Genomic DNA, 24,385 nt, shown 5'->3' with positions numbered 1-24,385 from the left:
GCTGAAATCTATTTGCTAAGTTCGTTGAATGATCAATTTACTGAACAGCGTTTTAAATATTCATTTTGAATATACTCAGTGATTATAAATATCTTCTTGTTGAACGCAGCTAATGAATGCATTCTTTGTAGCAGCATTTTAAGTATTTATGTTGAATTTCTTAAAAGTAAGGATTTAATTTTATGGCTCTGTTTTTATAAATATACTCAGAATATTTTCTGGAGTATATCCAATGTATATATTTTCATTGTGAACATAATAACTGCAACAATTCATATGGGGAATTTGCACTTTATACTGTCAGCTTCTTGAGTTTTTATAGTTAAATTCTATTTTGCCAATGTATTGGTATTTTTATTTTATTTTACTTTATTTCATTTTTTAAAAATTAAAAACAATTTCCAGCTTATTTTTTCAAAATTTTAAAATGCATATTGGTATTTTTAAACCTCTTTCTTCAATTTCACTGAAATTCAACCAAGTCTATGAACTCATCAAAAATTAAAGAAACTCATTTCTGTAGTTTTTACAGTTCATAACAGTTTTCATTGGATGGGAGAAACTTCATATTTTGCAAATTTCATGGATGATTTAGTGGACTGGTTTTCACTACGTGGAATGAAACTTACCCCCACCTGTCTCCTTTCTCATCCAGATTGTTAGGGCAAGAGGAACAGCCTAGAGATCTGGAGTGGAGGGGCAGGCAAACAAAAAAGAAAAGGGATGTGTAAGGGCCCCAAATGCTGGTCCTGGCTCCTTCACACCTCTTTAGACCACATCAGTGTATTCAGTACAAATTCTGTAAACATATTTTAGTAAGCGAATACATTTGGTAAGTGGATCATCACATTGAATTTACTTTTCAGCAGAATTGTCCTAGTGGCTGTGTCCAGAGCTCAGGGGCCAGGATGTCTGTCAGGTGGGATGGCCCACGACTGATGGCAGGTGGAAGAATGGCTTCATCAGAACTGAATTTTGGAAAGATAAGATCAAATGAGTCATTACTCAGTTAGGAAGTTAGGTCTCTCCACGTAGTGTGAAGGGTCGTTATAAATTTGTCTCTTCCTGTAAAGTGGGACAGAAACATCTTTGAGGGAAACATCGACGGCACTCAACAGATATGTGCATAGTATGAATTATGAACACCTGGGGCATATAGAATCATCTGGATCTAACAGGTATCAGAATAAAATCATCATGAAATTCAGTATTTCTTTGGGAGTTAACTTCATATATTCCTTTGAGGACAAGGAATATTTCTAAAGTAAATTTAAGATTTAAGATATATTGTTTTTCCCAAAGGGAACAGGAGTGGTGGTGAAAAGTGTCCTTCATGATTTTTCTTTAAAGAAGTCTTCAAATAGTCAGATCAAATATGAAAGTACAATTAGTCACATATATTTTTCTTTTTCTTTGTATAGCTATATATGTATGTCTATACATACAGACACACATATCTCTCCATAAACCATTCTTTTAAAACTGCAAATGGCTTGATGGTTTATTGCCTCTGTTGCAAGTTGTCATGAGGAACTCTCAATACTACACAGATCTGACTCCTTTTCTCTATCTCATCCTTTTCCTGCCTTTTAGTATTATTTTGTCTTACATTTGTTCCCTCTTCTCCAACTCAGCCATTTCCTTGGTCAGACCATTTCTGTGGCTCACCTGGCCAGGTACAATGGTCTTCTTCCTCAACCTTCCTGTCTCCTCTCTTTGTTCACTTCGGTCTATCATGTACGCATCTGCCACAGTGATCTTTTAAAAGTACAAGCACTGGGTGTTATATGCAACTGATGAATCGTTGAACACTACATCAAAAACTAATGATGTGCTATAGGTTGGCTAACAGAACATAACAAATAAATAAATGAATAAATAAATAAATAAAAATAAAAGCAAAATAATGAATCACTCCTTAGCCTAAAAGTAAACAAAGGGGAAACAAAATCCAAAATGAAAAATAATGGTTCTTTATTCCCTAAAGAGTAGAATCTATAAATTCCTAAACTTGACCCTTATATCCGATTTGGACAATTCTATAAGCAACCACCTCCCCATCTCTCCTCTGAGCAGAGGCTAACACTCCCTGTGTCATGTTGTAACATTTGTGTGCATGTGCTTTACTACCGTAGGGCATAATTTCCTTGAAGATGTGGACCCCGTAGTATTTATCCTAGTGCTTTATGACAACTAGGAATTCAATGACTACTTATTAAATTGAGGTCTCTTGGCAGAAAAATCTGGAAGAATCATCAGGTCATGAACTCCAGAGCTCCAAACGGGATCCTTCATAGAAAAGAGAAAATGGCAACCCAGCCCTTCTCTAGGCTGTGGAGAGTCTCTGATCCAATTCTGTTCCAAATGACCTTGGTCGCTACTCTCATGGCTCCTGTTCTTGGTGAGTACTAGAGAGATAAGTTCAGATTGGCGACAAATATTCAAGATCATCCACTCATTCGCTCTTAACACTAGCAGATGATTCAGCTTCTAGCAGAAAGCCACCTGCCACAACAAGGGTTGGTTTGACCAGGAATTTGGAATTTTGGAGTTAAAGGGGATTTGGAATTATTTGGGATTTAGGGGGAATTTGTTTTGTCCATAGAAGAGGCAGTTTTCTGGGCACGTTCCCCTAGCCTTTCTCCTCCAGGAATTTTCCAAAACAATTTGTCTCCCAAACATGACTCGACACAAGTCAGTGTGATCTATCTGCCTGACTGAACAATTTTCACTGCCTCTGTGTCTATCCAGAAGAGAGAGGAGAAGTAAGTATAGACTTCTCTTAGGGCTCCTGAAAGGTAAATTTGTCCCCTATTTAATTCTTGCAAGGAAAGCAGGATTAACATTTTTATGTTTCAAGGACTCCATGCTTCTTCCTTTGCATCATTCAAAATCCAACATGTGCAAAAAGGTGCAAATTAAGAATGTGGTTCTTACCCATCTCCCAGCCACCCGGTTTCCCTTTCCTGAGACAGGCAATCTTACATATGGTTTTCTTGATGAAATACTATGTTTCTGTTGAGGAAAATTGTAGGAACCGTTGGCTTTGCTCAGATATCTCTGAGTCAGCAGATATGAGGAATCTGATAGGTGAATAAAATCACATCTGCCATCCTTTCGATAAATTATCTCATAAACAGTAGAAAGGGGATGAAAAATTTCTGCCTTTTATCATTTATCAGCAGTTGTGTATTACTGATAACTCACTGGATTCATTGAACAATGGGGACAATAAGAGTTATTATTTTTCTTGATTAGAGGAGAAAGGAATGGTCCTTGTTCTAAAAATCATACTACTGAAACATTAAGATGCTGTGTTTCAAGCTATAACTTCTGGCGCTCTTTGTCATTTTGGTGTCCAGGAGGTTGTGGTCCCCCACCGAATCTATACTTTGCTTCTTTAACAACTGAATTGAATGAGACACACTTCAACACTGGAACTATCCTGAAATACACCTGCCGTCCTGGCTACAGTAAGGTTAATTTTGCAAGTCAGGTTGTTACCTGTCAACGTAACACATGGAGATACAATGAATTCTGTGTCAGTAAGTATGAACATTTATTTTTCTTATCTATGCTTTTCCCTTCTTTGCAAATTTGTCTCAAGAATTAAGTTTTCTGAGTACAAATGAGAATCTTTGGTCACTAAGAAACCATCCAGTTGTCAAGTCACTGATTTCAATGTACATACGTGTGCTACTTTTTGAAAAGCGTAAACAAAAAAACAAATAAAAGAGAAATTAGGAACTACCTGGTTGTAGTGAAAGATAAGCTTATCCTTTACCCTGTAATTCAGCAAACACTTCTTTTGTAAGTGAACTACAAATTCAATTTTAATATTTTGAAAACCAGATTCATTCTTTACAAAGTTATAAAGTATTATGTGGCTAAAGAGAGGTAATGCAGTTTCCAAAGAAACCTCAACCAAAATATCTGCTGTGTTTGGAAGAAGATTCTGTGATTCACTTATAGTTGAGAATAAATTCTGTAATGTTCTTCCAACAGTGAGGATATCTACACTTTCCATTGTCCCTTTTGTGACCAAGGACATGTATTTTTGAGTGGCCTGCATACAAAGTACATGCCACCGAGCTAGAACGGAGCATAGCTCCCTGGTCAATAGCTATCCTGGACTGCGGACTCCATGACCATAGTGATTTAACTGAGTATTTTTCTCTATTGGTGAAATGTACCAGAAAAATATGAGATCAAATTTTGTATTCATTTAACCTCCAAAGTAAAAATTTAGTGAGTCAGGTTCAGAAATAAGTTTGGATCTCAGCCTCTGGATCTTTCCGGAAGCATAGGTCAAAGCGTATCAGTCTTCTAATGCCTTATCTGTGAGTTGTTGGAATCACTAATTATCTTTTTAATTTTTCTGTCAGAGAAACGATGCAGAAACCCAGGAGAATTACAAAATGGGAAAGTGATATCTAAGACAGATCATTTCTTTGGATCACAATTAGAATTCGTTTGTTCAGAAGGGTGAGTGTGAAGCAATCTAGAAACAATTCTTTTAAATTAATTTTTAATAAATAGCTGATATATTTCAAAAGTAAAAATGATGTAAAACCACATGCACTGAGAATTCTCACTTCTACTTCTTGCCATCCACCTCATTTTTGTGTGTGTGTCCTTAAACAGGGATCCACATTTATTGGTTTCTTTTGTATCTTTCTAGTGTTTACTTTTACAAATACAAGCTAAAAATTAGTATATATTTTTATTTTACACCTTTCCAATAACAAATGTAGCTTTGAATCTTGCTTTATTTTTTACTCATCAATATATACAGAACATAGTTCCACGTTTGTGCATAGAAGTTCATCATTGATTTGTCTTTACAACTTCATAGAATGTGATTGTGTGATGTATCATGGATTAGCAGTCTTTTTGACGTATCCATAGATATTTCCAATGTTTTGCTATTCTGAACAGTGCTCTGATGCATCACTTTGTACATATATAATTTTGTACAGATGTAATTATGTCTGTAGGGTAAATTTCCAGAGTGGGATTTCTGTGTCAGAGTATACCTATTTGAAAATTTGGAAGATATTGCCTAATTGCTCTCCTTAGAGGTTACATGTTTTGCAGAGTATGTAAATGTCTGTCTCTTCATAGACTTTCCAACTGTGTTGTCAATCTTTTGAAAACTTGTGAAATTTTTGAAAATTTTCCAATTTAAGAAGTAAAAATGAAATCTTACTATAGTTTCAATGTATATTTCTCTTATGAGTGAGATTGAGCATATTTTTATGTGTTCAAGAGATAGTGGTATTGATCTGTGAACTATTTGGCATATCCTTTGCTTATTTTTTTAAAATTAATTTCTTGAAATTTGTATTCTTAATTTCTAGGATAGATACATACATGAACCTATATATATATTCATATATATATATATGTATATAGTATATACTTATAGAGGTTATTAAATATATCAAACCTACTCATAGAGGTTATTAAAATATATTATAAAGCCTTGATAGTATGTCACTATGAAATGTGTGTATGAATATGTAGGCAAAACAATGGTGTTGACTAGAAACATATGCAGATACAAGATACATATGAGAATTTAATATAGTGTTAAAAAGCACTCTCAAATCAGTAAACTAAAGATGGACTTTTGGAATAACAGGAAAGTTATATGGGAAAATATAGCCTCGGATATATATCTTGCACTGTATATTGTATATTGCCTCCAAATGGATCAAAGCTTTAAACATTAAAAAATAGGAAAACATAAAAGTAGCAGAAGAAATCTAGGCAAATAGTTTAAAATCTTGTATTGGAGAAGGGCTTTGAAATGAAGACCTAAAATCCAGAAACCATTTTAAAAAGAGAGTTTGATAAATTTGAAGCATTAAAACAGTTTTTCCTTAAGAAGAAAGAATAGCCAAGTCAAAAGAAAAATAATATACTTGGGGGGGAAAGTTGCAGCTTCTATAAGAAACAAGGTCTAAAGCCTAATATGCATAGGTTCATGTGTATATATCGTGTGTTCGTAGGCCTCTGCTTATATACTAGGTTGAACAAAAAGTAGCCATTGTGGAAAAGTAACAAAAATCTATGGAAGGTTGCAGGAAGATAAGAGTTATTTTGACAAGGTCTGTTTGTACAGATCTCTCCTGGCTTCACCTCCCCATCTCTGGTGATAAGATTATTCTTTTTCTTCTGTTGTGGGGAAAGCATCTTTCATATGAGTTTTATCTCCTGCTTTCAGGAAGAAAAGAGAAGTCAGAATGCCTTCCTTTGTCTATTTCAAGTGCCTTTAACTCAAAATAATCTTTAGTAATTTTACTCTTAGTTGTTTTGTTACAGACCATTTACTTCAACATTTTGTTGCTATGTGCTGCTCTTTTAAAATGTAGATTAAGTATTATTTTATTTCTGCAATACTTATTTGAAATACATTTTATTTTATTTATTTGTTTTAAAGATTTTATTTATTTATTTGACAGAGAGAGAGGGAGACACAGTGAGAGAGGGAACACAAGCAGAGAGAGCGGGAAAGGGAGAAGCAGGCTTCCCGCTGAGCAGGGAGCCCGATGCGGGGCTCGATCCCAGGACCTCGGGATCATGACCTGAGCCGAAGGCAGACGCTTAACGACTGAGCCACCCAGGCGCCCTGAAATACATTTTAAAATAGCTATTTTGTTCTGTTTTGTGTTCCTTCTTCAGGTTCTCCAACTAAGTATGTGTTGATTCTCCTTTGCTTGTCCCCTGTGTTTAACATTTTCCTCTAATGTTTCCTTTTGTTTGATTTTCGCACATGTATCCTTATTTATCCCTTATGGCATATGGCTCCTGAGATGGAAAGCACGAAGATTCAGAAGGGAGGTGCCGTTGGAATGCTAAAGGGTTCCTACTGGAATAACTGGAAACCATATTTTCCCCTTTGTTTCCTGGGTAGCTTAGGAAACTTACATTTCCTAGAAATTTCAAAATAAAGAAATGTTTAATTCTCCTTGTCTTTTATCTTATTAAAAGATTCATTTTTCTTTGAGCTAGTATTAAATAAGTCCCAGGGGCTCTAGTTTGCCAAAGCTAACATTTCCATTAGTGTTCAACCACAGTGTACATTTATTCCTTGATGATAGTACCGTTTTAAGACAAGACATACTAACAATGCTTTTTCTTTCTGTTACCATAATACCCAGAGGGCAGTAAGACAAACTAAAGAAAGCTTAGAATTTGTCAAGAGCCATAAAAAATGGGGATCGTGAACGGGGAAGTTAATGGTGTATTGGAGAGGGTAAGCACCCAAAAGTCAGAAGGGGGCTGCATATCAGAGGCCTGAGAGTTTGGGGCCAGTAACCTGGCTGATACTGTCATCTAGACAAAATTGCAGAACACACTCAAATGAGTCTTTTACCTTACATTGTCCTGGTTGAGCTCTGGATGAATGCCATGCCCCATATAGTTGATGCCCAATAATAGAGTCCAGAATAAAAGAACGAATGAACAAACACACACATCTCTTTGCAGTGATGAAAGTTTTACTGAATGGAAGGCTCAATGGGAAGTGTTATCTGGAAAACATTATTTCTTCATTTTTACTATTGAGTAACCAGTTTATTTGTTCAGACCCCTTTATCCAGCTTAATTTAAGGTAAGAAGAATTTCATTAAACTCTTTGATTCCTATCTCATTCAGATATATTTTAATTGGCCCAGCCACTAGTTATTGTGAGATCCAAGATAAAGGAGTTGATTGGAGTGATCCTCTCCCACAATGTATAAGTAAGTAAAGACTTTTCTGGCTTGATGGCAAACCTAAACCATGCTAGAAAATAAAACTCTTGTGCAGCTTTGCTGCTTCTTGTACCCTCCATTAGAATATGCATCATGAATGGTAGATTTGCAAAAGTACCTTCCCTGATTATTTCTTTTTCTTCACTCACTCCCAGTTGCTAAATGCAAGCCTCCTCCAGACATCAGCAATGGGAGGCACAGCGGTGGACATGAAGATTTCTACACATATGGCTCTTCTGTCACCTACAAATGTGACCCCAACTTCTCAATGATAGGCAAAGCCTCCATTTCTTGCACAGTGGAAAATAAGACAATAGGTGTCTGGAACCCAAGTCCTCCTACTTGTAAAAGTAAGTCACAGTGATGAATTTTGGCTTGAATGGTTTGTTTAAAAGAAAAAGGTAGGTGAATTTGTTGGGGGAACGGGAATGATTCCAAGACCAACCACTGTAACAATGCAGTCATTTATTTGCTCAACCAATATTTATGTATGATGGCCCAGTGTGCAGTAACAAACAGCACCGATATCTCGTTGGCTTTGTGAAGTAAAAGTTGATGTTCATTCATACAGAGTCTGCTGTAAGTCCAGGGGACTCTAGGGCAACTGTAGTCTAGGTGTAAATTTAGCAATAAGCCTAGCAGTCTGGGTTGCTTTGATCTTGTAGTACTTCTACATCAAAATGTCCTTTCAAACTGTTCAGTAGGTGAAGAGAGAAAAGCAAATTATGCCCTGATTTTTGAAAAGAGCTTTGGTCTGAAGTGACCACATGTTGCTTTACAGCCTTTTGTCCCAATCTAGTAATGTGGACCCTACCTTGAGGGAACTGAGGAATATTGCCTTTTGTCTGTTCAGGGAGAGCAAGTGGAAATATTGGTTAGCACTTACAACGTTCACCCCAAGTGCCTACAGGACAGAGCAAAAAAAAAAAAAAAACCCAAAAATCAGAAAATCTACTGTGTATTGTTAGTTGGCTAATCTGAGGGACCTTCCTTTGTGACTAAGTGCCTACACTGTATCACTTAGTATTCTGACTCACCATAGAACACAGTCAAATCAGGGGATGAAAAAGCATGATACCACAAGCAATTCAAAATGCCAGGAGTCCAGACAGCAAGAGGTGGAAATGGCAGAGACTGAGGACAGAAAGTCAGCAGAGCCAGGTTACGAAGGGCCTCATGTGTCCCTCTGAGGAGTTCAGAGCAAAGGTGAAAGGGAAACATTGAAAAGCTTTAACCAGGGAAGTAAAAGTGTTGCATTTCAGAAACACAAGTCTGGCTCCAGAAGGGACAACAAAGGAAGTGGGACAAAACTCAACCCATAGGCACCTGTTGCAACCAACCAGCCAAGTGGCGAAGGTAGCTTCAGCCATAGCCATGAGTCATCAAGGTGACAGGACTGACATGGGGGCGGGATGACTGACTGCTGTGGGGTTGGGGTGGTGGGGGCAGTTCGTTCTTTGGGAGAGGACAGAGCTCTGATGCCTGGCTGCCTCTTCCTCCTGACCACTGTATCATCATCATTGGCCCCTGACCCATACTGAAATCATGCAGGAAAGTAGGCCACCGTCAGGGGAGGGTCATGGGGACATTGAGAGATGTGTTGTAGATGGCTGGTTTTGCTTGAGTAAGCCGGAGTTACTCACGATCATATAACAGAACCGATAGGATGGGACCTCCTCTTACTGAGGCTTTTTAAAGTTGAAATTATATTCACTTTAAAATGTCTTCCTTGTATCTGCTTGACGTACACTGTATTAGGCTTTTGTGTCATAGTTGAAACTGGATTAGCAATAGCAAGTAATATCCTTATTGCCATTTTTCTCTTTTACAACTCACTTGTCTTTTCTTGTGATTCTTTAGAAATCATCTGTCCTAAGCCAGAGGTTAAAAATGGAAACGTAATCTCTGGATTTAGAACCATCTATACTTACCAAAACTCCATGGTATTTGACTGCAAAGAAGGTTTTATTCTCAAAGGAAGCAGTTTAATCCATTGTGGAGAAAATAATGACTGGGATCCTCCTCCTCCCATTTGTGAGCTCAGTAAGTATGGACCATGAAGGAAGTTCAATGTTTGGCATCTAAATTACCCAGAAATGTTGGTGGGGGCATATTTGTATGCCTAAAGCCACTTGAACTGCAGTAAATTTTAAATTTAGTTCAATAATTGTCTTTATTTTTTCTAGTTGTTGGAAAAAAGAAAGATTACTGTACACTAGGCAAGCCTTATACAAAAGGCTGCCATATACAGTTGTGCAGGTTGTGGACACTTCAACCCTAAAGGGAGACATTAACATTGTAGGCATTGTGGATTTGTGTATTTATTTCAACAATTTTCTTGCAGTTGGTAGGAAACTTGTTTTGTTCTAACAAAATCATTACATTACGATAATTGACTTGAAAGATAAATAGTAAAGGGTCCTGTGGGGGGAGGAATGCCTTTTTCCAACTTCCACAAAAATATTATACAGACTAACTACGATTTTGACACTCTGAAACTATAAACTCATGTGGATCATGAAAAATTATGTTAATAATAATATTGAGAACTTGGTGCTAGTTTGTTTTCTGATGTGGCTGATGCATCAGCCATGGCAAGACCGTTCCTGGCTGAATGAACGCATGGCATCCTCTGATAGGACAGGCTTGTTGATGATCACTGTTGCATCCCTAGGACCAGTGTCTTTTCCCCATGTTCTCCCTTTATGAGCAGATAGTTGTACTGACTTACCGAACATCCCAAATGCCTACTGGGAAACATACAACAACCACGTGCCGACAAAAGAGCGAATATATAATATTGGAACTGTGTTGAGGTACAAGTGTTATTCTGGCTATGAACCTGCTTCGGATGGGCCTACCACTGTGACTTGTCAGAGAAATCTGACTTGGACCCCACACATAGGATGTAAGGGTGAGTATCTGCTTTTTAAATCTTTTTGTAAATTAGACACCCAGCATGTGCTAGGCTTTTTTTTTTTTAATCTTAAAATGAATGCAGTTTTATCTTTCAAGATAAATTTAGGATTATAATAATTCAACAGAGGAGTTAAGTATTATTGTCAGAAGGGATCATGGAAGTCTTGGAGGAGCTGAGAAACTATGACTATAACTTTCCTTATCCCATTTCAAAATCAAATGAGATGTGGACACGGAAGAGACACAGAAGTGAAGCGTTAGTCAGATTGAGTATTAGCCTCATCACTGGTGAAAGTAGCATGGAGAATACGGCTCAACATTTACCAGAGTCAGACCTCTGTCACAGCCATTTCCTCCCCAGTGTCGACTTTGGGGTGCTTAGTAGAAGGAAAGTCTGTGAAACAGTCGTGAACTTAACCAGCTGCAAAGTGACTTGTGTCTCATGTCTTTGAGCCAAGGGACTGCGGACTGCAGGAGCCGGGTCTTGTGACCTGCCCTAGAAGACAGACCCTGACCCCCGACCCAGTACTCTGGCCTCAGAGGGATAAAAAGGAGACTTTCTGCAATCTCAAGATGTCTTTTCTCTTTGAGAGAATGTGAGGAGCTGAGAGACAGGCAGATGCAGGTTTACGGGCTTCAGTGGAATTGACAATAGAGGGAGAAAATGCTTCCTTGCGCACATCAGAATCTTGCCATTTTAGAGGTGAAGACACAGAGGCCCAGGATATAGGGAACTTTTTTCTACAGACTGGAATTGGAAAAATGTGTAAAGTGAACAAGTAATGAAAAATGGTAGTTCAACCAATTGGAAGATTAAGACTTCAAGTTTAATTACAGTTATTTAGACTCATTTGGGGGCAGTAAAATGAAAAGTTTTAACAAAATTACCGAATTAAAATATATTTAACAATGATGGCCACCACTTAAATAACAAAGTATTGGTAAATACAAGCCTTTGAGGATTCTCCTTGATGAATACAAAATAGTGACTTGTAATTAATACACTAATTCTTTCTATATAAATGTTTATTTATACGTATCTAAAAACCAACTTCTATTTTTCTCCATCTTTTTCTCTTCTTCTTTGTCTTATTATTGAGGTATAGTCAACACACAATGTTATATTAGTTTCAGGTGTACAATGTAATTCAACAGTTCTGTGCATTACTCAGTGCCCACCACAAGAAGTATAGTCACCATCTGCGACCATATATTATTACATTATTGTGACTATATTCCCTGTGCTGTACTTTTAATCTCTGTGACCTATTTATTTTATAACTGGAAGTTTGTACCTCTTAATCCCCTTCACCTATTTCATCCATCCTCCAGTTTCCTCCCTCTGGTAACCACCAGTTTGTTCTCTGCATTTAAAAGTTTGTTTGTTTATTGGTTTGGTTTGGTTTGGTTTTTAGATTCCACATATAAGTGAAACCATATAGTATTTGTTTTTCTCTGTCTGATGTAGCCATCGTGGGCCTTCTGGGCCCATCCATGTGTCTCACAAATGGCAAGATCATTATTTTTTCTGACTAATATTCAATTGTGGGTGTATGTATGTGTGTGTGTGTATAACACACACACACATATATACACCACATCTTCTTTATCCATTCATCTGTCTATGGACACTTGGGTTACCACATATCTTAGATGCACCAATTTACATTCCCACTGGTAGAGCACAAGGATTCCCTTTCTATTGCATCCTTGCCAACACGTGCTATTTCTCTTCTTTCTGACACTAGCCATTTTGACAGGTGTGAGGTGATATCTCATTGTGGTTTTGATTTGCATTTCCCTGATGGTGAGTGATGTTGAGCATCTTTTCATGTGTCTGTTGGCCACCTGTATGTTTTCTTTTTTCTTTCTTTATTTATTATGTTATGTTAATCACCATACATCATTAGTTTTTGATGTAGTGTTCCATGATTCATTGTTTGTGTATAACACCCAGTGCTGCATTCAATACATGCCCTCCTTAATACCCATCACCAGGCTAACCCATCCCCCCACCCCCCTAAAACCTTTAGTTTGTTTCTCAGAGTCCACAGTCTCTCATTGTTCATCTCCCCCTCCGATTTACCCCCCTTCATTTTTCCCTTCCTACTATCTTTTTTTTTTTTTTAACATATAATGTATTATTTGTTTCAGAGGTACAGGTCTGTTTTCTTTAGAAAAGAGTCTATTCAGGTACTCTGCCCATTCTTTAACCAGATTACTTGATTTTTCAGTGTTGAGTTTGATAAGTTCTTTATATATTTTGGATATTCACCCTTTGTTGAATATATTGTTTACAGATATCTTCTCCCATTCAGTAGGTTGCCTTTTTGTTTTGTTGATGATTTTCTTCACTGTGCAAAAGTGTTTTATTTTGGTGTAATCCCAATAGTTTATTTTTGCTTTTGCTTCCCTTGCCTGAGGAAACAGATCCATAAAAATGCTAACGTCCAAGAGATTACTGCCTATGTTTCCTTTTAGGAGTTTTATGGCTTCAGGTCTCACATTTAGGTTTTTAGTCCATTTTGAGTTTATTTTTGTGTATGGTGTAAGAAAGTGGTCCAGTTTCATTCTTCTGCACATAGCTGTCTGGTTTTCTCAATACCATTTATTGAAAAGACTGTGTTTTCCCCATTGTATATTCTTGCCTCCTTTGTCATAGATTACTTGACTATATAAGCATGGCTTTATTTTGGGGCTCACTATTCTGTTCTATTGATCTCTGAGTCTATTTTTGTGCTAGTACCATACTGTTTATTTTTATTATTATGTTATGTTAATCACCATACATTACATCATTAGTTTTTGATGTAGTGTCCCATGATTCATCGTTTGCATATAATTCCCAGTGCTCCATGCAGAACGTGCCCTCCTTAATACCCATCACCAGGCTAACCCATCCCCAACACCCCTCCCCTCTAGAACCCTCACTTCGTTTCTCAGAGTCCATCGTCTCTCATGGTTCGTCTCCCCCTCCTATTCTCCCCCTTCATTCTTCCCCTCCTGCTATCTTCTTCTTTTTCTTTTTTCTTAACATATGTTGCATTATTTGTTGCAGAAGTACAGAGCTGTGATTCAACAGTCTCACACAATTCACAGCGCTCACCATAGCACATACCCTCCCCAATGTCTATCACCCAGCCACCCCATCCCTCCCACCCCCCACCACTCCAGCAACCCTCAGTTTGTTTCCTGAGATTAAGAATTCCTCATATCAGTGAGGTCCTATGATACATGTCTTCCTCTGATTGACTTATTTCGCTCAGCATAATACCCTCCAGTTCCATCCACGTCGTTGCAAATGGCAAGATCTCATTCCTTTTGATGGCTGCATAATATTCCATTGTGTATATATACCACTTCTTCTTTATCCATTCATCTGTCGATGGACATCTTGGCTCTTTCCACAGTTTGGCTATTGTGGACATTGCTGCTATAAACATCGGGGTGCACATACCCCTTCGGATCCCTACATTTGAATCTTTGGGGTAAATACCCAGGAGTGCAATTGCTGGGTTGTATGGTAGCTCTATTTTCAACTTTTTGAGGAGCCTCCATACCGTTTTCCAGAGTGGCTGCACCAGCTTGCATTCCCACCAACAGTGTAGGAGGGTTCCCCTTTCTCCACATCCCCGCCAACATCTGTCGTTTCCTGACTTGTTAATTTTAGCCATTCTGACTGGTGTGAGGTGATATCTCACCTAGGTTTTGATTTGGATTTCCCTGATGCCAAGCGATGTTGAGCACTTTTTCATGTGTCTGTTGGCCATTTGGATGTCTTCTTTGGAAAAATGTCTGTTCAAGTACCATACTGTTTTAATTACTATAGCTTTGTAGTATGTCTTAAAATCTGGGATTGTGATACTTCCAGCTTTGTTCTTCTAAGGATTGCTTTGGCTATTAGAGGTCTTTGTGGTTCCACATGATTATTTGTTCTAATTCTGTGAAAAATGCTATTGGCATTTTGATAGGGATTGCATTAAATGTGTAGATTGTTTTGGGTAGTATAGACATTTCATAATATTAATTCTTCCAGTCTATGAGCATGGTATATCTCTCCTTTTTTTGTGTCATCTTCAATTTCTTTCATCAATATCTTATAGTTTTCAGAGAGGAGGTCCTTTACTTCCTTGGTTAAATTTATATTTTATTCTTCTTGGTATAATTGTAAATGGGGTTCTTTTCTTAATTCCTCTTTCTGCTACCTATACATGATATAGGTATATTGTATATATCTATACAATAGATTTCTACATATTAATTAATATTATATATAATCTATATAATATTACATATTAATTGTATATCCTGCAGCGGTTCTGAATTTATTAGTTCTAATAGTTTTTTGGTGGAGTCTTTAGGGTGTTATATGTATAGTATCATGTCATCTGCAAATAGTGACAGTTTTACTTCTTCCTTACCAGTTTGAATCCCTTCTATTTCTTTTTCTTGTCTGATTGCTACAGCTAGGACTTTGAGTACTATGTTGAATAAAAGTGGCAAAGTGGGCATCTTTGGTTCTGATCTTAGAGGAAAAGATTTCAGCTTTTCACCATTGAATAAGATGTTAGCTATGGGTTTTTCATATGTGGCCTTTATCATGTTAAGGTATGGTTCCTCTACACCCACTTTGTTGAGACATTTTGTCATGAACGGATGGCGTATTTTGTCAAATGCTTTTTCTGCATCTTTTGAAATGATCATATGTTTTTAAAATTTTTTCCTTTTGTTAATTTGATGTATTACATTCACTGATTTGCAAATATTGAACCGTACTTCCATCCCTGGTGAATATCCCACTTGATTGAATGGTCCTTTTAATGTATTGTTGCATTCGATTAGCTAATATTTGGTTAAGGATTTTTGCATCTTTGTTCATCAGGAATACTGCCTACAGTTTTCTTTTGTGTGGGTCTTTGTCTGGTTTTGGTATCAAGCTAGTACTGACCTTGTAGAATAAATTTGGAAGTTTTCCTTCCTCTCCTACTTTTGGAACAATTTGAGAGGAATAGGTATTAACTCTTCTTTAAACGTTTGGTAGAATTCACCTGTGAATAGTGAAGCCATTTGGCCCTGGACTTTTGTTTGTTGGGAATTTAAAAACCTACTTTAAAATTATATTTTTGTTACCCACTATAGTGGCATTGATTTAATTATTTAATAAAGATATATTTAACCATTTAAAAAGCAGAAGTGAAATGATATTTATCCTAGTTATCAGAAAATCTGATACAGTGTGGATTTGGACTTATGACTTAAATATTATGATTTAAGTATTTTCTACAGTATTACATAAATATTAATATTATAATTTAGAAACATGAATGTTGGGTATTTTTATTGTTATTCATAAATAAGTGAGTGGTGAGAGTGTTTAGGTATGCCCAAAAAACCATTGTAGTTCTAGTCAAGCTCCTGATGTGAAGAATAGGGCATTTTAATCTGCTCTGATATTTTCTCTTACATCAAGCAATATCAATATGTTCTACCTGAAACTATTTCTACTAATGAATAAAAAGTCTCTTTTTATCAGCTCTTACTGCATTAAAAATGAAAGAATTTGAGTTGCTATTTCTCTTAAATGTGGCATCAAAAAAGATCTTGGCCATATGCAGTAATTTAAATTTATTTCTCTGTGTTAGCTGTCAGGTGGATATAAACTTTTGAGGACATTTTTCCTTTTGTGGCTGAGGAAGTGTAAGGTATTAGAGAGGTTAATAATGATGTAACCTTAATGAAACCATACGCAATGGATGTTATTTGTCATTACTTTTGAATACTTTTGAAAATTTACATTTTCATGCAGGTTTCATCCAGGGTCTCATTTTGGAGGCTCCTAACGAAATCCTTTAGTTGAAGGGAAATGACTAGGTTGGAGTACTTTAACCATCAGGGACAGGGAAAGCAGACCCAGAATGTCCTTTTCCTGTTTCCCGTCTCTCTTCAGTGGTGAAATCTTCGCAAGCAGAAACGAATTTATTATCCATAGGTGCCTCATTGCAGTGATTACTAGTGATTCACCTCACTTTCTATTTTTCAGAGATGTGTTGCCCAATACCAGACCTGGAGAATGGTGAAATCATTTCAAAGAACACTAGATCTGTGAATAGCTGTGCTTATTTCTACAGAGACAGAGTTTTTTATATGTGTTATAAGAAATACCGGTTTGAAGCTAGGTGCCAAGAAGATGGCACGTGGAATCCCAAAACACCATCATGTGATGAGGGTGAGAGCTTATGGACTTTTATGTTATTTTTTCTTTTCTTTTTTTTAAATTTACATTCAGGTTAGTTAACATATACTGTATTATTGGTTCTGGCGTAGAATTTAGTGATTCATTAGTTGCATATGATACCCAGTGCTCCTTCTATCAAGTGCCCTTTCAGTGCCCATCACCCAGTTACCCCATCCCCCCACAGCCCTCCCCTCCAGCAACCCGCAGTTTGTTTGATGTTTCTTCATATCAAAGTGATGGAGATTATTAAGGGAAGGTTTCAAATTAGGAAGAATTTGTATACCCTTCATGATTTTTGGAGTGGATAAATTCGTTAAAAAGCATTGCCCAGCCCCCAGTCCAACTTTCGTTTCCTTCCTCATTGTTTATTCCCATTCCCTTGACCTTCCTGCTTTTCTTTTCTTTTCTGAAATCAGTAAAAATAGGCCACATCTAATAGATCAGCTGAACTTATCAATTATTGTCTTCTGTTTCTTGGTATTTATTGTCTTTTCTTCTCTTCTTTCTGTCCATATGCCTTAATCTGCATTTCAAGACCCACCCAAATCTATTTGAACCCATCTTTCACAACTTGCTTCCTTTCTTCCTCAAACTTCCTCCCTTCCTTCTGCTGTCTCTAAGTTCTCCTTCAGACTGTCCCCCAGTGTGAAATGCCTACCTCTCCCTCCCCAAGAGCACTTAAGTGCTAAATACAATCCTACCTCTCCCATTGTTTTTCCGTGGTCCTATCTATTGATGACCAAGAACAATTACCCCTGCTGGATAGTGATGCTTCTTCTTGCCTAGTGTGTAAGAAGGAGCCCAAAGGAGCCCTAAAGTGGTTCAGAGTGCTGTGTTCCAGAAGATATTGTAAAGTAATATTGTGAAGTGTTATCACTGTAAAATATTGCCTCTCAACTGGCACTTCAGCTGTGCCTTTAACAGGCCATTCCAATGTCCAAACAGGCCTACAGGTTCTGGATGATGCAGTCTGTAATGTGAGTGGTACATTCCATGGCCACGGTCTTAGTACCACACCTCTTTTGCTATGAGTGGGTCTTCTAGTCGCACATAGTGTAATTCTATGCCAATTATTTAAACACTCTATAGTCTTCAGATTAACAGTGCTGACTGAAGTCCCACAAGCAGAAAAGGTAAACCCATACCTGGAATACTTGTGTATTTCTGTCAAAATACTTATTTGTCCCTTCCAGGGAGAAGGGATGTGATATAGTCAACTTGCTACCAAGTGGCTTTGTGGTTATCTCAAGGGATGGTATCATATTAGGGACTCAGAATTGTGGCTGGCAGTTTGAAGATTCAGTGACAGCCTCGGTAAGCGGGAGTCCATGTTGTGCCTACCATGCTTGTTCTTCATCCATACCACCACTTTGCTCCTCTTCCTCTTGTGACAGCACTGGTCAGGCCAAAGACAGAGGATGGCTGCCTTCAACTGGCTGAGACATTGTTTTCTATTTGATTTTTTAATGCCTACTCTACTGGGGATGCTCTGCTGCTATTAACACGCAAAATAAAAACTTTGCACTTCCTGTCATTCCCATACGTCCACTCACCTGCTTCTACCTACCGCAGATCTCCTTGGGCCCAATCTTCCAATCTTTGTCCTTAAGGCCGCAGACAAATAAGCCATTCGTTTTGGGGCATTCCAGGCTAATTTAATCTATCCTTAGCCCATTTCTTTTTCCAAAAAAGTGAATGGCAAGATTACCTAAGATTTTTCCTTACTACTCTCTTTCCCTGATCAGGCTCTAATGCAGCTTCCGTTCATTGTAACTTGCACACACATACCCAAAATACATATCTGTGAATGAGGCTTGGCTTCCCTCTGTTCTGTCAGTTCGTTATAATGGATACTCCACATAGCCGTAAGCATGAGCTAAAGAGGCACTTGTGCAGCAGTGGATGGGCACAAGTAGGATCTAGGCTCCCTATTTGTGTGGGCTGCTTGTGTCATCTGCCCATGTTCAATCCCAGATGACAACTTCCATCTTATAATGAATTGTTTGTTGTCTGCCTGGCCTTATAACTTGGTTCTGATAGACCAAGATCATGATTTTTGGCACATGCTCACTTCATGACCCAATATCAGGCACAGTTTCTATCAGGACCAAACAGCATGTCAAGAGTTATATCTCAAACAGCACATAATTCTCTGCAGCAGTGCATGGCCTTGCCTCAGGATCTCAAGGGTATATGCTGTGATAGTCCCATTGATACTTGCATGCTTTCTGACTATAGCCACCTTCAATATACTAGGCTCTGCTGCGTCCTAAGTTTCAAGCAACAGGACAATTTCACTGCAACTGGACTTGCTGCCGAGGCTTTTCCCAACATGGGCCCCACTCAAACCCAGCTATCTTTTATATCACCTAGCATATGAGCTGGAATAGTATTCCCAAGTATGGAATGTACTGCCTCTAGAGTCTAGAAAGTTCTACTTGGTGTTATGCATCATTTTTTGTGGTGTGATGTGCATGTCCCATTAGTTTAGATGGGATAGCCTAACAAGCCCTGAACCCTGGACCTCTGAAGATTGTATTGATATGGCAAACCCTTGAATCTTTACCTTCTATATCTGGAGCGTCAGTATGGGAATTAGAAAAACCCAGTCTTCCCCTTCACTTCCTGCGTTTCTCTTGTATGTCTCTCTTACTGCTCACACGGAACACTCACAACATTTCAGGTGACCAAATGTGTGTGTGTGTGTGTGTGTGTGTTTTTCTTTTTCTTCTTCCAACAAAGAATTCTCTGCAACACCAACTGGGTGTCCTATAATTTGCCACAGTTCCAGCACTATCTACCTGAAGAGAGTGGCAGATTCCACAGGGTAAAGTCTCAGTCTCACGAAACTGCCCCCCACATTAGATGCCAATTGTGGGTAGTAGGTCCTCGGGCTTCTACCAAAGTCTGTTCAACTTAGCTACAAATTGGAGGTTCCCATGATCTCCTTGTGGAGTTCCATTAATTTGCTAGAAGGGCTCACAGAACTCAGGGGACACTAACTTATATATACCAGTTTGTTAAAGGATATGATGAAGGACACAAACGAAGAGATACATAACGTGAAGTCTGGGAGGGTCCCAAGTACCTGTGGATTCGGGGTACATCATCCTCCAGGACGTGGATGTGTTCACCCACCTGGCAACCCCCTGAACAATATACTACTGAGATTTTATGAAGGCTTGCTCACTATAGGCATGCTCAATTACTAACACTGTTTCCTACTTCTCTCCTCTCTTTGAAGAGGAGAGCAGGCCTGAAAATTTCTAAGCTTCTAGGTTTTTCATCATGACTTGATCTTTCTGGTGGCCAACTCTAATCCAGGAGCCACTGAAAATTGCCTCAATAGAACAAAAGATGTTCTTAGTGTTCTAGGCACGTAGGAATTTACAAGGGTTTAGGAGATCTGCGCCAGAAACCCAGATGGATTATCTATCTATCTATTATCTATCTGTCTATCTATCATCTATCATCTATCTATCTATCTCAACATGCTATTTTCTTCTTGCTCATTCAGTAGAATTAACCTGAGGCCATTGACATACTGGATCAGTGTGGGTGTCCAGATAATCATCGTATCACCAGACTGTATTATGACAGGGGCAAGTGAGTTATCATACTGCAGGGCTAAAGCTACACATGTGTGGATTTTAGCCTTCTGTGTGTATGCAAACTTTCTGACCCTCTTTTGTGATAGGGATGAGAAGAAGGCATCTGCTAAACCAGTGGCCCCCACTTACCCGAAGAAACAAAAATCTACTCTACCAAAGACACCACATCTGAAATGAGAACTAAAATGTTGAATTTTCCATAGTCGACTGTCATTCCCCAGAATCCTAACTTCTCTTTTAGACAGACTGGGGAAGTAAATGGCAGTATAATGGGGAGGCAGTTTTAGTTCTGTAAGAGTGGCACAATGCCCCCATTTCCCCTGCCACTTTTAACTTTTTAATATGCCTTTTAATATTTTTTAATATGCTGTCTTTGCTTCTAGGGGGATGGGGATAGGCAGGATCAATGGCTTCTACTTGACTTCTGGGATATGACAGGTTTTACCCCCTAGGCCAAGAACTCAATGTGGGGGTTGAACAAAGTATTAATTTTATCCATTCCCCTTATACTTTTGAAGATATTAGAGATGACCACCAAGTGGTCTAATGATGGGGCCATGATGGTTCCTCAGCCTGAGGCTTACAGGAGGGCAGCCCAGGTCTTGGGTTTGGCTAAGTGATCCTCTGAGCAGAGAAGATGACAGGACAGAATGGAGCCTCCTACAAAACACACAGATTCGGGGATGAGTTATTTTTTTACATTCTACAAGCTCATGCTCTTTCACTTTTATCTCTCACCATCAAGATTGTGATTTTCCTCCTGATGTTGCCCACGGATATTATGAAGAAGTTGAAAGATTCCGTGTATTCATACAAAATGAAGTGATATATAAATGTGACAAAGGATATACTCTGGTTGGAGAGTCCAAACTCTCTTGCAGTTCTTCACACTGGACACCTGCAGTCCCTCAATGTAAAGGTAACTCCAACTCCCTTTTCAGTCAGGTGGGTGGAAATGTCACAAAAGCACGGAAGCATTTGATTTGATTTGATTTATTTGAAATCATGACTATGTTCAGGATGCAAACAGTACAAAGGGAATACATAAACATCAACCTCCCTTCTTCTTTCTCCCAGTCATAAAATTCAACCCCTATGCCCACTCTCCTGTATATTTCCAGAAAAATTCTGCAGGTGGCCCATTTCATTTACGGCCTGTAGCAAAATTTTCATGCAAGCTTGCTTTAGCATGAATGTGGGCTCTCAAGGGCTAATTCCAAACCTCACGAAGTGGTAGATACTTCCATCACAGCCTCGTGCAAGGCGCCATGCTACCCATGCTACAGGCTGGGGATGGGGGGGCTCCTACTGTGTTGTGGGGACAGGACAAGTCAAGGTCAGGTCTGACTTTTACAGGCACACAGGTTAATAGCATTTTGCCATCAGCAACTCTGGGGATTATTTGCCACCATAGTCTCTATTACATATAGGAGCCAACCAGCAGGAGGGAACATTTCACAGCCAGTGTCTGGCTGGGATCAAGAGATGCGGGAGACTTGCTTTGATAGCTAAGAACCTGGGATCACATGCCTTTTTTATATCCTATCATGTTCTTCAAAAGTATGAAGACCTAGGACAAGTTTCTTCACCTGTCTGTATCTCAAATTTCTCCTAGAAAAATGGGAGTGATAACTAACAGTCATTGCCTCACAAAGCTGAATCACATAAAATGCTTAGCCTGATTGACTTATTTCACTCAGCATAACACCCTCCAGTTCCATCCACATCGTTGCAAATGGCAAGATCTCATTCCTTTTGATGGCTGCATAATATTCCATTGTGTGTATATACCACATCTTCTTTATCCATTCATCTGTCGATGGGCATAGGAATTCTTAATCTCAGGAAACAAACTGAGTGTTACTGGAGAGGTTGGGGGTGGGAGGGATGGGGTGGCTGGGTGATAGACATTGGGGAGGGTATGTGCTACGGTGAGCGCTGTGAATTGTGCAAGACTGTTGAATCACAGATCTGTACTTCTGAAACAAATAACGCAACATATTTTAAGAAAAAAGAAAAAGAAGAAGATAACAGGAGAGGAAGAAAAGGGGAGTATGTCAGAGGGGGAGACGAACCATGAGAGACGATGGACTCTGAAAAACAAACTGAGGGTTTTAGAGGGGAGGGGGGGAGGGGGATGGGTTATCCTGGTGATGGGTATTGAGGAGGGCACGTTCTGCATGGAGCACTGGGTGTTATGAACAAACAATGAATCATGGAACACTGCACCAAAAACTAATGATGTAATATATGGTGATTAACATAAAAATAAAAAAATTAAAAAAAAATGCTTAGCCTGAGTCTGATATATAATTGTGGCCAATGCTCAACCAAAATGCTAACAAATATTACTGTTATAAAAACAAAAGATAAAACAATTAGCAGCACCTATGATAGTTAATTCTTATAATCCTGGCCTATTTTCCTGTCTTTTTCCTTAGATTCACATATTGCTTAAAACTGTGTTTCCATTGTAGCTCTGTGTCCAAAACCAGAAATAGCCCATGCAAAGCTGTCCGTGGATAAGGATCAATATCTTCAAACTGCAAATCTTACCATCCAGTGTGACTCTAACTATAAACTGGTTGGTCCCCAAAATATCACTTGCTTAGAGGACAGAACCTGGTACCCTGGGGTGCCCAACTGCGAGTGGGTAAGTTGCACGATTCAAGAAAAGCTCCTGTGCTAGCCAACCCTAAAAATGGGGCCTCCCCCCAAGCACTGTCCCAGCTCACAGTGGTGCGATCTGACTTGTCAGGAGTCATTTCTGAGTCCTTCAAAGGAATTCTCTTCTTTCTTGAAGTGCTGTGGTCAGGTAGGAGTGACAAGCTCTCCTCTCTCACTGGAGAACAAGGAATAATCGAGCCCCTTAGGGAAAAGAGGGACTCAGATACCTGGGACTTTTTCTAGACTACATAATATACTGTGTTCCATTTCTGGATGGTCTCAGAAACAGCCTCTGTCCTCACAGAGGCCCTCTGTGAAGCTGTCTCAGAACAGGTCCTTATCTCTCTGGGAAGGACTATGGTGGGACCCAAGGTGTTTTCTGGTTTTCCTGCTTACCGGGCAGTCCTGTGCTTGGTCTTGGCTTTGAGCTGTAGTCCTGTCATTGTCAGGAGGTCCCCTTCCCCCTCCAACCCTGCTCCTTCTTGATTTGGAGAGAAGCCACCCAACCACACCCAGCACCTTCATATCTTTCAGGTGATCCCTGAAGGCTGTGAACATGTCCAGAAAGGCAGAACGGCCATGCAGTGTCTCCCTAACCCAGCAGATGTGAAAATGGCCATGGAGCTGTATAAATTGTCTTTGGAGATTGAACTACTGGAACTACAGAGAGACAAGGCAAAGAAACATACGATGGAGTGACCACTATAATTTCCCCCAACAGGGGGAGAAAAATGTGCCACCTTCAATACAATACAGATCACTTCAGCTTACCAACTCTACTGTCCCTTTTGCACCATCATTCATGGTAATAAATGTCTAGAAAGGATAATTTGTTCACATTTAGTGCTTTGTGACTGTAGAATTATTGATTATCTTGTAGCTGATGATTTTGCTTTTCTGGACACAAAATGTACATTTTTTTTTCAAGTAAAAACGTATGTATCAAAAATGATTTTGTCTTTGTGGTCTGTCCTTAATGAGGTCCCTAAACACACCCATTACATAAAGTTAGTGCATTTCCTTTACTGTAAGGGCCTTGGACATGGACGTGGGCTCACAGCAAAGCATCTCCCCGGATTGCCTCACTGCACACGTCCACATGTGCAAATCCCCCAGGTCTTCAGTACTTAGATTAAATGTCAACACACCTCCAAATCCTGGTCCATTCTCCCCATTTGAAGGGAGTCCTGCCC

At 38.8% G+C, this 24,385-nt stretch overlaps 1 protein-coding gene across 2 annotated transcripts in view; it reads left to right on the top strand.

The window, feature by feature from the left end:
• C4BPA (complement component 4 binding protein alpha) overlaps window positions 1-24,144 on the top strand; it is a 36,155-nt gene extending 12,011 nt beyond the window's left edge. For both annotated transcript variants that reach the window (XM_073884488.1, XM_025855008.2), the window contains 11 exons: window positions 2,238-2,401; window positions 3,363-3,545; window positions 4,386-4,485; window positions 7,663-7,748; window positions 7,916-8,110; window positions 9,621-9,803; window positions 10,474-10,674; window positions 16,720-16,905; window positions 21,271-21,444; window positions 23,003-23,178; window positions 23,727-24,144. In XM_073884488.1, coding sequence (XP_073740589.1) covers window positions 2,238-2,401; window positions 3,363-3,545; window positions 4,386-4,485; window positions 7,663-7,748; window positions 7,916-8,110; window positions 9,621-9,803; window positions 10,474-10,674; window positions 16,720-16,905; window positions 21,271-21,444; window positions 23,003-23,178; window positions 23,727-23,891 — 1,813 coding nt within the window. In that variant the 3' untranslated portion in view covers window positions 23,892-24,144. The remainder of the gene's footprint in view (window positions 1-2,237; window positions 2,402-3,362; window positions 3,546-4,385; window positions 4,486-7,662; window positions 7,749-7,915; window positions 8,111-9,620; window positions 9,804-10,473; window positions 10,675-16,719; window positions 16,906-21,270; window positions 21,445-23,002; window positions 23,179-23,726) is intronic.
• Window positions 24,145-24,385: the final 241 nt, after the last annotated feature.

The sequence above is a fragment of the Callorhinus ursinus genome, unplaced genomic scaffold (genome assembly GCF_003265705.2).
Source record: "Callorhinus ursinus isolate GAN/ISIS: 27379988/994484 unplaced genomic scaffold, GSC_fseal_2.0 scaffold57, whole genome shotgun sequence".
In the NCBI taxonomy this organism is placed as follows: domain Eukaryota; kingdom Metazoa; phylum Chordata; class Mammalia; order Carnivora; family Otariidae; genus Callorhinus; species Callorhinus ursinus.
The sequence above is the reverse complement of the archived record's forward strand: the minus strand, read 5'-3'. Positions and strand labels throughout refer to the sequence as shown.